Source organism: Mya arenaria, chromosome 12, assembly GCF_026914265.1.
Source record: "Mya arenaria isolate MELC-2E11 chromosome 12, ASM2691426v1".
Classification (NCBI taxonomy): Eukaryota; Metazoa; Mollusca; class Bivalvia; order Myida; family Myidae; genus Mya; species Mya arenaria.
The window spans coordinates 39,437,438-39,452,880 of NC_069133.1; the positions used below are offsets into that span (position 1 = coordinate 39,437,438).

The following is a 15,443-nucleotide window of genomic DNA, read 5'->3' on the forward strand; positions in this document are numbered from 1 at the left end:
TATTTTTTGTGTTTTGTCTGATTTTCTGTGTTTAAATATCGCTGTATCAATTAAAAACGGCACGATAAGTAAAAGATTAACATTGACAAAGGCGTTGTATTCAAACAATACATTAACGTGCCAATCTGAAACAAACAGGTCGGAAAAGAAATGACCACTGTCATTTGTGAAGATTACGGTCGGACTTTTAATTACGTATTTTGTTGATGTTTGTTTTTGGACAAAACAGTGTCGGTTCTCTTTCTCTATCATATCGTTTCGACATGCGTACTAAAATTTTATTTTATTTCTTAAGCTGCTTTCCCCAGATAATAAATCAATTTCACGATTTTATTTGATTAAATGTTTATTTATTCAGTAATAAGATACAAACAAGTAAGTAATGTAGGTTTACACATTGTTACGTTTTAATTCGTATGTGTACGAATACTCTAATACTAAACCAAACACCCCTTTAGACTGTTTGTTAAAAACAAAGGCTGTTTGTGTACGTAGTTACTAAAACTTTCGGCAGCTATTTCTATTTAGAAATCCTAAATCAAGGTAAGCTCAAGTGTGTCAAATTTAAATGCTGTTGAAGAGTGATAAAGTTTGTTTTATGCTTTAATGGTTCGTTGAGTCTTAGTCATTAACCCTTTGACTTTGATCTTGGTTATAATTAGTAAATCGACTTGGATCTATAGTTTTATTTTTTGTATTGTATACAAAATAAATGCGTGATGTAAGCATGATTTGCCTATAATTCATAGTTTTCTAATAGTATCACATTCATGAAATTCTCTGTATTCAAGATTTATGGACGCTGTGTTTCCAATAAGCTATCCATTGTCTTCAACGTTCAATTTGTCGTCTGTTAAAAATCAATAGAAACAACAGAGACGCGCACAGTAGTTGAAACAAAGATGAGTTTCCTTAAAAGAGCAAGGACCTAAGCCAAACAGATGCTCAAAGAAAGCCACCCTCCCACAAACTTACAAACACGAATTAGTAACTAGTTAATTTCTTTATGACGGTAAAGTTGGAAGGTAGTTGGTAGTTGGGGATTCGAATAATCAACTACTTACCAGTTGCCAGTTGGGGATTCGAATATTCAACTACCTGCTAGTTGCCAGTTGGAGTTTCGACAAACACTGTTTTAATTCACTTTTATTGGTATATTCGCCAGTCGGATTTTTGACCATTTCCAGTCGATTATTCGCGAATGTTCAACTGCAAACCAGTCAGTAGTTGGGGATTCAGTTTATGTCTTTATGTATGGTTTTAAAGGTCACATATGGGCAATTAATCGCCAAATGTTTCTTTATGCTTGAACACATATGTTTCTTTGCGACAAACACTGTTTTAATTTACTTTTATTCGTATATTCGCCAGTCGGATATTCGTCCATTTCCAGTCGAGTATTCGTGAATGTTCAACTGCAAACCAGTCAGTGATTGGGGAATAAGATTATGTCTATATATATGGTTTTGAATGTCACATATGGGAAAATTAATCGCCAAATGTTTCTTTATGCATGTACACATATGTATCTTTGCGACAAACACTGTTTTAATTTACTTTTATTCGTATATATTCGCCAGTCGGATATTCGTCAATTTTCCAGTCGATTATTCGCGAATGTTCAACAACTAACCAGTCAGTAGTTGGGGATTCAGATTATGTCTATATATATATGGTTTTAAAAGTCACATATGGGAACATTAATCGCCAAATGTTTCTTTATGCATGTACACATATGAATATTTGCGACAAACACTATTTTAATTTACTTTTATTCGTATATTTGCCAGTTGGATATTCGACCATTTCCAGTCGATTATTTGCGAATGTTCAACTGCAAACCAGTCAGTAGTTGGGGATCCAGATTATGTCTATATGTATTGTTTTAAAGGTCACATATGGGAAAATTAATCGCCAAATGTTTCTTTATGCATGTACACATATGTATATTTGAGACAAACACTGTTTTAATTTACTTTTATTCGTTTATTCGCCAGTCGGATATTCGACCATTTCCAGTCGATTATTGGCGAATGTTCAACTGCAAACCAGTCAGTAGTTGGTGATTCAGATTATGTCTATATGTATGGTTTTAAAGGTCACATATGGGAATATTAATCGCCAAACGTTTCTTTATGCATGTACACATATGTTTCTTTGCGACAAACACTGTTTTAATTTACTTTTATTCATATATTCGCCAGTCGGATATTCGACCATTTCCAGTCGATTATTCGCGAATGTTCAACTGCAAACCAGTCAGTAGTTGGGGATTCAGATTATGTCTATATGTATGTTAATCAATTAAAATATAAATACCGTCTTGGAATGGTCAGCTAAAAAAACAGAGGAGTCAAATGCCAACGCTTGAAGAAATATACCTTAAAGTTAGCCTTCCTGTCTTAATTGGCTGTATCTATTAGTTTGCCAATTGCAATTACATTTGATAAAAAAATCCACTTTTTCGTTTTGCGCTACAACTTTGTTGTGACGTTATTGTTTGTTTTCCTGAGAAGAAAATGATCATAAATTCAAACCTGATAAACGATATAAATGAAATAACATTTAACTGTATATAAATTATAATACTATGACAGGATATGAAATATAGAGGGAAATCGTTTGTTTCAGTGTAATATCGCAATATTTTTTCACCTAGAGAACATCAAAAGGTATATTTCACGAGAGGCGTATTTACTTTTGGGGTTCTAGAGGTGAACTTTTTTGCTAATAAAAAGTTCTTATTCTTAAAATCTACATGTACAACATCCTAAATTATAAATAAGATGAATTTTACATGCGCAATGATCAACGCCATATCTACACTAACCAAAAGACACATAATGACACAAGGTACAAGCAAATCACAATATCGTTATAAGAAAACGTTGGACCCACAACCTAAGATTATTTTTGAATGTGTGTCGAGTGGAGGAAATAAAGATCTAACGATGTAAACCTAATAAAGCTTTTAAACGGTAATTTCAATAAGACTTAGTCAGGTTTTCCTCTGTAGATACCTTGTGTCTGAAATAATATGTATTACGTGGTTCAATGGGCTGTTCTCTTATCAATCGTCGGCGCCTTTGAAGTTGTATATTTTCTTATATTTGTAATTTTAATGGAATACTTGAATATGTTCCAATATGCAGTTTAAATATAACACATTTTTATATTGAACAGAAACCAAAATAGCAACCCCCTGGGCTATCAATGACCAAGTAAAACATTCAAAGTTCGTACGTAATTTTCCCATTTTTTAATTGGAATTTTATTTTTAGATTGCATTATACTTTAATAAACATAACATTCCAATCTTAGAAACTATTTTAAACAAATGTTTATATGAATAAACCAGTTGATATCAAATGCTCATTTGTTAATAAAGTGTTGATTCCGAAACCATCTTCTGTTTCAATTGGTAAACTGTGAGAAAATGTTTCTTAATTGAACTACCCGTTATAAGCTTAAAGAAACTTACACTGCTTAACGATTAGTATGATATATAAGTATACCTGTATTTGTATTGTCCATTTATTTCATTCCTTATTAGACGCATCAATGCGATTTCCAGAAAGTTGTATTTCATAAGTCTCGTTTTTTAGTCTCGTTTTTTTCGTATAATTTTACATTACCATTATTGTTTGGATTTCTTGACTTTGGCAATCTTTCTAAGTGTCTGATTCAACGTTATGCAAGCACAATGGCAATAACTTTTAAACTTTATACCTGAAGCAGGAAGGATCGTTTTTCTATTATTAAAAAATCCATGCCATGAGAACATGCGATGAATTGTTTTAAAATTTGTTTATGACATCTCATTCCTTAACGTACACATTGTTTTCACATATTTTTATCAAACTTAAAAGCGACTCTTAGCACGTTCACTATAAAAAAAAATGGTCACCTCATTTATAAATACTTTTTAATTAAATAATATAAGTCTCATCAGAGTTTGTATCTGCATAAATTATCTCATCGTAATCTTTGACTATACTTGGAATCCAAATCGTATCATTTGGAAGGGAGCATAAGAAATCTATCAATTTTATGTACGAGAAGACTGACAAGGTGATAGAACACTTTTAATTATTCGGCTGAACAAAGGCTTTTTAAGTGTTAAAACCTTTAGTATGAATAACTTATATGATGTTTTAATTATTGTTGATTTATGACTTAATACGTATCTAAGAAAAAATACTTAATGAACGCTAGTCGTACTTAATAAAGGGCATACATTATTTTATTTTAGGCTCTTATATTTACCATTCGATCTGCTAAGGTTTATGGTATATGTCTTAGGCGTTTACCCTGTGCCATTAAATGAGGTTTAAGTTTTAGCTACTATGCTGGTTTCTGTAGTTTTTCATATAAATATTGTCTAAAGAGTATTGAGGTACTTTATGGAGATGTGAACAACGTGTTGCTGACTGGGCTACCTTCAACGTCTGTGCTTGACGGACTGCAGTTTGAGATAAAGTTATAGGCTGTTTAGTGTCGTGGCGATAGACACTATTCGGATTGAAAAGGCAGGTCGCCCTTGCTCGTTCATGATAGTGCCTAGCTTCTTTTCCATGGCAGCCGTCCCTAGACAGCTGTCGTACTGGTCCACAGAGTCCGCTTTTGATATGATAACGAAGCAGTTTGCACTGGGACCGGACCTCACAATAGCCCAGTGACTTAATTCAACCCAACAATGATTCCCTAAGAAAAAGACAAGAAGTACATAAAAGTAGTGGTCTTTCCTGGAAAGAAGTACACAGACTGTCACCAAGAGGGTTATAGTTAAAATTGAATGGTTATTTAAAATGGGTTTAAATTGAGTTTTTTTATATGATAGTATGAACGCCAAGGTTCTTCTGACATGTACATATCGCAACGGAAATTCGTGTATTGCAGCCTAAAATTAGATGTTTTACAGTATCGTTAATATCGCATTTCGGCAAAATGAGGTTAATTCAGTCAATTCTTTAAATATTTATGAACAACAAAAACTCACTTCTAATTGCAAAATCCTAGGAGTAATTATCAGGGTCCTGGTATTTGCATGCACATTAGCCCCACAAATGCCAATTATGGGATGAGTTTTCTGTCAGGGCTAGGTCGATTAAAAGCAGTATCAGAAACACATCCAAGGTTTTATGATGAACAGAACAGAACAGAACAGACAGTTTATTCGACTTATACAAGAGTACATCGTCGTAATACATATAATTATATAATATATAAAAACTTGTCACGTATCTAAACCTTAAAACATATTATTATAAAATAGAATGTAATGAAGGCAAAAAGTTTATGTAAATTGAATACAAAATAATCATTGCGAACACATCTAAATAAAAATTCAAATGATTAATTCAGCTCTCAACTCCAAAGATTGATGCAATACAATGAGCCGTTTTCGATATTTTATGAACGTTAATGTTTATTTTAACCACATTTGCGTATAAATATATACTGTATATCATGTTCAAAATGTGATTGAATTACAAAGAACCTGGGCCCGTATTCACGTACATTTTTTATTGACTCAAACTCAGACTCAGTCTCAGTCTCAGACTCAGGCTATGCTGAGACTATTTTGATTTTGGTATTCACTAACGATTTTAGACTCAGACTCAGCTGAGAATACTTTATGTCGATGATGCAAGCGGTATTTTTCCATGATTACGTCAGCAGGTGCTCGCACGCGCCGTTACATCACTGACAGACGGATAATGGACTCGACAGGTATATTGTTTACATGTTTTTTATTATAAATTATTGATACTGATATCATGCATTTCGTTAAAAAAGTAATTTACATGCTGATCATATACTGAATAATTTCTCATTGAGAACTCTTTTTTACGTAGATACCTTAGCAATGGACTAGAAAGTTTAGATATTATAACGTTGTTATTCTTTTAGGGTTTCTTAACAAAAAAAGTCCACCATGGACAGAGGCAGCAGAGGTAAGACTCTGCTGCCTCGTACGTGAAAATTGGGATCTTCTCTTCGGAGAGATGAGAGGGTGTGGGGTTGAAAAAATTTCAACTAAACGCCGGGCAAAGTGGCAAGAGATTGCCACTGTTGTAAGCCAGTACGTTTGATAGTTGAAACAGACTTTATGCCTTATTTGTACATGTGTTTTTGTTGTTATTTCTTTTTGATACAGCATGGCATGAAGGATAATTGTTCATAAGGATAATATTTTGCATGCGGTATTAAACACAGTTTTCAACAATTTTATTATAAATAACAGTTACGTAACATGGCCATGCATAGCTGTATTACTGCCACATTATTGTTCCACTGAAACATACTGTACTAATTTATAATATACATTTATCAACATTGTAATAATGGTATACACTTGTTATTGATTTGGCAATTGAATGAAAATCATCCATAAAAAAAATATTTAAACTTTTATAAGAATGCAATATACATTGAAACAATTACCAGTGGACATTCAACTTTGTAAGAATTACTGAAGTTAAAATAATTAAAAGTAAAACACCTCATGTTGTTATATTTCAGTGAATTTACAGCTCCACGTTCTTCGGAACAATGCCGGAAGAAATTTCAAAATGTAAAAGGACGTTGTAAGTAAAATATGTTTACCATGCTACTAGTTCATAGAGGCAGAAACAATCTAAAAGATTTGCAACGAAAAATTGCAGAAGTTACTGAAAGTATACATGTATATGATTATATGCATCTCATTGTGTCAAGTCTCACTGTGTCAGTCACTAACGTCATTAACTAAAACAAAATATTTCTAGATGTTTGGTTGCTTTAATTGTTGATTCAGTCAGGTGTGAAAAGATGACAGAAAAGTACATTTTCTTGCATATTATCTTTGTTTCGTTTAGCCATCAACAAAGTCAGTGGGCTGCGGCATCCACCAACAGGAGGGGGCCCATCAGCTGTATTGTCCGTGGCAGAGTCGTGTGTGGCAGACCATCTTGCCACACACGAAGTTGTCACGGGCATTGGCGGAGGATTTGATTCAGATGGTATTTATCCTTCATTCACATATGTTTTATCCTTCATTCACATATGTTTTGTAAAAGCTTTATCAGTCTAATGTTTGATATGCACTGTATATTCATGTCAAATTGATCGACAGTAAACAGCAAGCCCTCATCTCTGGTAAAATGTCTTCCGGGCTTGCTCAAATTCTGAATTTTATTTATCATGCAATAAAACAATAGTTCGGGCTTGTTCATCCAAAAGTCTAATTTTGATGACTGAAACAAGTTTTTAATTTTAAAGGTGTTCATATTTTGGTTGAAATTGTTATGACTTTGAATAATAAATACAAAATCAAATCACATTATGTATACTGGTAGAAGTTGTACGAGTTTTCCATTGTTGAAATAACAATCCAGCGTGCCATGCCAAACTTTCGAGATGATTTTTATTATTGCAGACCTTGAACAAATTTTTCGGGCCTCGAAACCGGCCTCAATGATCTTGGCAGATGAGCCAACGTCTGAGGCCACTATCCCAGAAACATCAGGAGGTAAAATATTTCATTCTTTTCCTTATTCCAACATTAAATCAATAGAAGCAATTCAATTCCGTAAACCCTTTCACTTTCATTAATGTGTTATGTATTGCAGGAAGGCTGAATGTATGCGTGCAATGTTGTCTGGTACATAAAAAAAATGTTGTCATACATTATCATATGAGCTACGTTGATAGAATCACACAATTTTGTCTGATGGCATTCAGTTTTAGCTCGGCTATGTGAAGAATATGGAGAGCTATACTACTCACCCAAGCGCCGGTTTTCCAACACACCTTGTTTAATTTCCCAGCAATTTCTTTGGCATCCTACTCAATATAATAGTATCTGTTTTATTAGGCATTATTCAAGAATTAAATTCAATAAAATTCTCAATTTTTGGTTTCCACAATGATTTAAGTTCACCTTGCTTTGACATGGTTTTACTTCGGTCTATTTTTATGCGCTCAAATTGCCAGACTTTTCTTGCAAGTTGATGTTTTGTCAGCAATATTTTTTTACTTGTTTGCAGATATTTCACGTCAAATTTTTATCTTTCTGAGACAAGAAATAAAAAAGTTTTTAAAACAGTCAGTATATGAGTGAGAGTACAGCTTAAATATAGTCGACATAACAAATTAACTTTTTCATATCTTTCAGGTCCATTGAAGTCGTGCAGACAAAAGACCGGGAAAGGTAATTTCATTTAAGTAAAGATTAAATGAGACTTTTTTTGTGTCATAGTTTATGACAGATCTTTTTATGCAAACGCTTCCTGTGCTTGTACCATCTGCTGTGGTAGATCTAAAATTAACTCAAATTCGAAAAGGTCTTATCTGATATTATTTTTAGCAATAACATATAAGGTGTTTCATGCATAGACTGTATTGATATGCCAGTGTTCTTATTTTGCCAATATATTTCCTTGTGAAGAATCTAGTGTTCATGAATACTGTTAAGTTCAACTTCTTGAACTATTAGGAAATGCTTAACACTCCTGTACGTGTTGATTGCTTTCAAGGGATTGTACACCAAATTGGCACCAAATGAAGTATTTTCATGTAAAGAACCTATTGAAAATTGTTTAATAGAAAGTGTTACGCTTTTATATCATAATTGTAAGAAAAGCGGATATAACATCTTTTCTATAATTTATCAAGCAGCATATAGTGATTTTGTTTTAGAATAATGTATGATTGAAGTAAATGATAAATGTGATAGCTATACTAACATTATATGTATTTAGTCGAGTATAAAATAAAAATATGTTTTTTGTTGTTTTTCAGCAAAAAGAAAAATTGTCACCACGGAGCAGTCCACAATAAATGAATTAACTGCAGAAAACCTATCGCTTGACAATGTCAGAATTAGGGAGGAGACCAAAAAAATCAAGCTCCAGATGGACCTATTATTAGAACAAAAAAATGCACTTATTTCATTGAAGGAAATGGCTGATGCTTCCAAAAGTTATTATTTACAAAGGTCTTCCATTGAGTTTCATTCAGGAAATCCTTTTGTAGATTCCTTTACTTTTAATAAATAATTCTGCTCAACCAATTCATTGGATATTTGAAAGTAACAAGCACACTGTTAGATTGTCTTTGAAACATTTTAGGCTTGTCCCTGTATTTTTCATTGTATATTTGAAGGTGATGTACTTGTTTAAGCTAACTTCTTCAAACTTACTTTTGAGATCCTACATCAATCTTCAAATATTTAAAGCTTTGTACATTCTTGAATTGCATGTATGATTGGCTTAGGTGACTTTATTTTTGATCAAGTCAAAATGTACTTGTTGTATTAAGTAATGCCCTGAAATTCATGTGCTATTAAAGTTTTTAAACCATATATGTTATGCCACTAAATTTGATGATGACATTTCATATATATGTTACACATCATTGTTCATCCATGTCCAATGAAATATTCTTTGTAAAGTTTGCTGAAGTAATTATTTATTAAGGACATAAGGTTTGTAGTTTGCTATATAGTTTATACATATCAAATTTATAAAATGTATGGTTCCATAAAGTCATCAGACAATTAAGTTAAGGGTATTGCTTGTTACTTTTCAAATATCCAATTGCTACACAGTTCTCATTCATTTATAATTCACAATGTTCATCTGGAGTTTGAGAAAGTATCCTCTTTATGATTGACACTGTTAATTTATATTAATGATTATTTTCATAATGATCATTTTATAGAGGCAAATGTATATACTTCTTATTGATAGCTTTCCCTGTGTTTTGACTGCATGACTTCATATACATATATACAACAATGACTCTATGTATTTTTTTTAGTTGATATATATCAAATTCAACTCATATTATTCATATGTTATGAACATTACATATCAGTTATATGAAAAAAAAACAGATGTCTCTGTTTAATTGGAACTGATTTTGATAGTTTGTCATTTTATGCAAAGTCTGAAATGTTAACGGAATTTACAAACACATTTCATCTGAATTTATGGCGATTTTATCCAATATTTGGACAGTCAATAAGTGATTTTGTTCTTTTTTGTCAACAATGGCATGGTGAATTAATAAGAATTAAGGTAATGACTTACATTCTTGTCGAAATTTACTTAACATTGAACAATAGATAGTATCGTTTATAAAGTATGAAAGTCTGTCCATGGAAGTATGGCTTTCAATTTTCATGAGCGTCACTTACCTTTGTTGTTTATATTATCATTACAAATGATTTAGTCAAAATAAAACACTAATATTAGGTTTCAAATAGTACAGATCATTTAAAATATTATAGAAGTGTACATTAGATATGATATCGGTCCTAACTAAAACTGTATGTGATGTTTGCATATGTATTGTACTTTCATTGCTTAATTGTAGCTAGTTGTAACACTAAGCCCTATTGATGATTTGAATTACATGCTTTGTTAAAACTGTGGTGTATATATGAGTGTTATTCCTCAGCGTTTTAAAATCGACTATTCGAAGAATAAGGAGAGCTATCCTATTCACCTGAGCGTCGGCGTAACCACTTATGATAAAAAAATTGTAATAGTTTGTGTACCACCTCAAATATGTGTACACAAGAGGAGGTTACTCTATCAAGCATTTTGACAAAATTATGCCCCTTTTTCTAATTAGAATTAACATTAAAGTTTTCGTACTATCTGAAATATTTTCAAACTCCATTGACATCTAGCTTTGAAACTTTGCATGCTTGTTCACCATCATGCCCGCAACATGTACACAGGAGGAGGTAACTGTGTCAATCATTTTGACATAATTAAGCCCCTGTTTCGACTAAGAATTTATGTCAAAATTTGCGTACTACCTCAGATATTTTCAATCCTGATACTGAAAAGCGGCCGAATAGTCGAGCGTGCTGTCTCTGTGACAGCTCTTGTTTGTACTATAATGGTGTATTGAAAAGAAGTGTTTTAAGTTAACAGCATTGTTAATGTCATCATTGTTAACTTTCTAAGAGTTTATGCTCTTGTCACAATTTATCAAAACTACTTTCAATTTTAATTGGATTGAAAATAAATAGTTAAATGTTATTAACATACAGCATATACCTAAAGTATAAAAGTTCTTAAAAAGTAAATATAATGCAAATTATTGGAAAACAAAAATAGTGATATAAACTTAATCATTTTTATAATAGACTTGAGAAGTTGGGGCCTGTTCATTTATGAAAACACTTGTGATATGAAGCATTCCACATTGTTACTTGTTCATAGTGGTAAGATAATTAAAACATGAAACATATCAAAGGATGTCTTTGTTGTATTTATATGCTTACTTCAAATGAAAACTAGAAACAAAACAGGAAATCAGTCTGTTAGGTTAAACTTATCACTTTACATGCATGTTCTGCGAACTAGTGCTTGGTCGTCCTGTATGAAAACCTTGCGTTCCTAACCCGAACCCCAAGGTCCTTTTGTGCTAAGGTTGCCTTGCCAATAACTTAAACGGTGTACAACACATTCACCGTCCATCTTGATGCTATGTTACAAGCAGGTTAGCATGCATCAGAGGATGATTAAAAGCTAATGGGTACATAGACGTCAGGATCTCGGCACCTGAAATAAAAAAAAGAGGTTATGATTGCCATCTATGATGTTCTGCCAGAAAATCACAACACATTTAACATTACATGTGTATGTATTGATAAAATGAATGGTGTTTTACAAGTGATTTTACCTATCGCTCAAAGTACATTCTGGTCACGTACTCCCTGGCGGCCCTCCCATCCATGTTGTCCCCAACATCAACTCTATGATAATGGGGGTTATCATTGGGGTCAATTGGGTCAACAGCAACGATATCCCTCCGATCGATCCCCAGATTGTGCAATGTGATGCAGTATTTTTAACTTCTTTATCTAGTATGCCTATATATATCTGTATGAATGCATGCTATAACTAGACAGGAGGCATATGGTTTCATTTAACAGTACCAATGTATCCATTGATTAAGGCATATACAACATGGTCATACCGTCTTCAAACCTCCTTCGGAGTGCACATTGGCGCCAGATTCGTGCATCGTGTGTCCTCCCTGGCCACATCACTACTGCTGATGTAATCCTATATGAGGCATCACATACAGCCTGAAATATACACAGTTTGATATTTGTGATTTCAAAAATGCTAAATTACATATAATTCAAATCAGTTCAATAAATGTTATGTTAAATATACCTTTATAATTGAGTACAAACTCAAGGATTAAGATGGTTATGGTAAATGACTTCAACATCTTGGAAAATGGATAACATTCAATTCAATTAAATTCAATGTACCTGCACATTTATTGTAGGAATTCCTTTCCTCCCAATGTAATCCTCTGGATTGGCCGATGGCTTCTTTATCGAAACATGGGTGCAATCAATTACCCCGACAACGTTGGGAAAGCCTGAAACATGATCATGTATAACTTTAGACTAAGTAAGATTTTTTTGTTATTGGCCCCAGTCTTAGGTGTTCAGAAAAGAGGAACTGTATACCATCTGTTACTATCAATGGCTCCTGAAAAAACATAGTAAAACTGTAATGTATTGAAATTCACACTCAGACTTTTACATCAAATGAGGAATTGTATCATTTATCAATATTTTATATATTAGTTAATTCTTTCAATACTGATGAAATACATGTAGAACTCCTTGTACATGTCATTATAACTTATTTTACTAAAATATTTACAGTATATCAACAGTAACATTTGCATTGAAATGAAGGAATATGTCAAACAGACACAATTTCATTTATATCAGTTATTGTCATGCTTAAAAATCACTTGTCAAGACTTTTTTATCATTGCTTACTTCATACATGTATACATAAAACCAGGTAAACATAAACATACATGTATTCATGACAGAAAGAGTGAAAAAGACTATAGGTGAGCTATTTTTAGGTTAACCTACATAACAGGGTACAAGGTTTACGTCCCACTAGGAATACTCTCCTTCATGGAGGTGACGTAAACAACATTTTTTAGCTGAGTAATTCCTTTAAAGTTTAAGCTTAAGAAGTGAATATTTAGTGGATATTACATACCAGCCATGGCACCGAACTGCTGCTTCACTTGACGGACACGATCACCGGAGGGGAAGCTGATATACCGGTCTGCAAGAGCAGAAAGCACCTGTCCAACCTGGCGGCAAACTCTGCTAACTGTGGGCTGGCTCAGGTTGACAGTGTCACCGACAGTCAACTGGAAAGCTCCTGTGGCCAAAAATCGCAGATAGCTTAAAACGCACAACACCAAAGGTATGGCGAAACATCTGCCTGTGTCCCGGGCAGCTGCCTGGCATAAATCAACAATGAAGTAGATCGTATCCGGCCGGAAACGATAACGAGCAAATATCTCCTCTTCCCTTAGGTCCTCCAGAGGGTTACTCCTATCGCGAAAAACACGAGGACGTGGCACTTGCCTCAGAAACATACGATCTCTAACGATAGCTCTATGTCCAGCCGCCATCTTTGAAGGTTGCAAAGCTTCTAAATTATAGACTCAACATTTGAGACTCAGGCTCAGACTTTGAACTCAAACTTTGATCTCAGAAACATTAGTGAATACCGTTTTACAGCCCAAAGTCTGAGTCTTGAGTCCTAAGTCTACATTTGAGGCTAAGACACGTACGTGAATACGGGCCCAGATGTTTCATTTTCCTCTTATTGTCAATTGCGATTCCGGCATTCCCTGACATATTTTGTAGAAAAATACCCAGATAATTATGAAATTTACCTACGTGTCTGTAATTTCTATTGTACTTTTAAAAAGCAATTTTCTGACAAATGACAACTTCGACAAAGATTGTTTATTTTCATGCGGATATATATCGGTTTTCGGTAAAATACAATTTTTCTGGTTAAAAAGATCGTTGTAACATGTACAAATGAGACGCGCACATCTCACAACAAAAATAGATTATAATGGATCTGTAATGGTTGTTTTTTCCATAACTCTTGTATGCAGACGACAATATTTAAATACAATAAAATATCTTGAGACATGAGCAACTCATTCAGATAGCTAGTTAAAGTTATAAATGCATACTTGAATCAGAAAAAACAATGTCAAGAGCAAAAATAAACAATGTTTTTGTATGTTAAATGTCATTTTCATCTGCGGATTTTTTGTGTTGTTTTAATTGGTAGGTCTATAAAAAATATTGCTGGTTTTTTTTTTTTTTTTTTTTTTTTTTTTTTTTTTTTTTTTTTTTATGGACACTTTCGTTTATTCAGAACAATAGGTACAATAGGTACAACAGTATATACAATCATGAAAAGTTAAGTTCATACGTGCTCTATTGTATCTTTTTTAAAACACTGTACAAATATCCATGATTATAAACTAAGGAAAAAAAAGATAAAAAAAACCAAAACATGCAAGTACATCATATATTCTCATTTGTATGCTTAAATATTTAACTTAAATTAAAATATAAATAATTTCAATGAAAATGTAGTTTAAAGTAGAAAACGTTCTACAACTGTCCAATTACTTCTTTCCTTAACTGATAAGTTTGTGTTATTATAAATATCCAAAGCCAGTCTAAGGCTATTATTAAATCCATGTACTGTTGGAACTATTTTTTTTCTTTTACAAAGGAATATGAATTTTTTAAATTCTAGGAACAATAAATCAAAACTAAAATTATTTTTTCCAGACCCTAGCAAAACAAACATACTATTTATGACAATATTTGGATCAATGGAATTCATTTTTCGTAAAATATGCTGTAGCAAAGGCTGTATTTTATTACAATCCCAAAAAAGATGGAGCAGAGTTTCTTCACTGCTTTCACAAAAAGAGCATAGGTTATCGTCAACTTGTTTCATTTTATATAGCAACGACTTTGTTGGAAGTATTCTGTGAACTATTCTTGTTTGTAACCATTGAATATATGAATCTCTTGTGCAATAAAATACATAGCTATATGCAACTTTCCATTTAATATTGATATTTTCATATAATAACACCCACTTTTGTTGGCTAGTTGGTTTTTCAGTGTTTTTAATAAACGTGTTGTAAAGAAATCTATTGAGGTCCTGTTTTACCAATATAGGATATAAAAAACAATTTATACATGGATTTTGGCAAAGAGCAAAGTCAGTGTCTCTTAAAATAATGTTCTTTTTCTTCATATATGAATCTATTGCAGATGTAAGTCCATTATAATGTAAAAAGTTCAATTTTTTGCCAACAATAAATTCTAAAGCACTTAGATCATACATTCTACCATTTAGATCGAATAAGTCTTTTACGTAGTGTAACCCCTTAATAAATAATGCATGCATAAATACATAGTTTCCATTTTTAAAGTTATGGTTATAGAATAAAGGCATATGCAAAAATTGTTTTACAGTGTCTATACATATTTTATCTATATATAACATATATGCTTTTACAACATCTATCCAAAATACATTTGACAATTTTTGGCAAAT

The 15,443-nt window shown here is 32.6% G+C and overlaps 2 protein-coding genes across 3 annotated transcripts; one reads left to right on the forward strand and one right to left on the reverse strand.

Annotated features, from left to right (window-relative positions):
• Window positions 1–5,962: 5,962 nt before the first annotated feature.
• On the forward strand, window positions 5,963–9,348 carry LOC128211076 (uncharacterized). 2 transcript variants are annotated; one of them, XM_052915482.1, is made up of 6 exons: window positions 5,963–6,085; window positions 6,526–6,590; window positions 6,861–7,004; window positions 7,421–7,513; window positions 8,159–8,194; window positions 8,785–9,348. In XM_052915482.1, the coding sequence occupies exons 1-6, from the start codon at window positions 6,009–6,011 to the stop codon at window positions 9,039–9,041; spliced, it is 672 nt and encodes a 223-aa protein (XP_052771442.1). In that variant the 5' UTR covers window positions 5,963–6,008; the 3' UTR covers window positions 9,042–9,348. The 2 variants fall into 2 exon arrangements, with proteins under 2 accessions (XP_052771442.1, XP_052771443.1); XM_052915483.1 differs by lacking the exon at window positions 5,963–6,085 and adding an exon at window positions 6,148–6,206.
• Window positions 9,349–11,487: 2,139 nt separating this feature from the next.
• Window positions 11,488–13,470, reverse strand: LOC128210670 (putative nuclease HARBI1). The gene is made up of 4 exons (XM_052915019.1): window positions 13,047–13,470; window positions 12,287–12,399; window positions 11,983–12,094; window positions 11,488–11,564 (listed from the first exon to the last, which is right to left on the reverse strand). The coding sequence occupies exons 1-4, from the start codon at window positions 13,468–13,470 to the stop codon at window positions 11,488–11,490; spliced, it is 726 nt and encodes a 241-aa protein (XP_052770979.1).
• Between the last annotated feature and the right edge of the window lie 1,973 nt (window positions 13,471–15,443).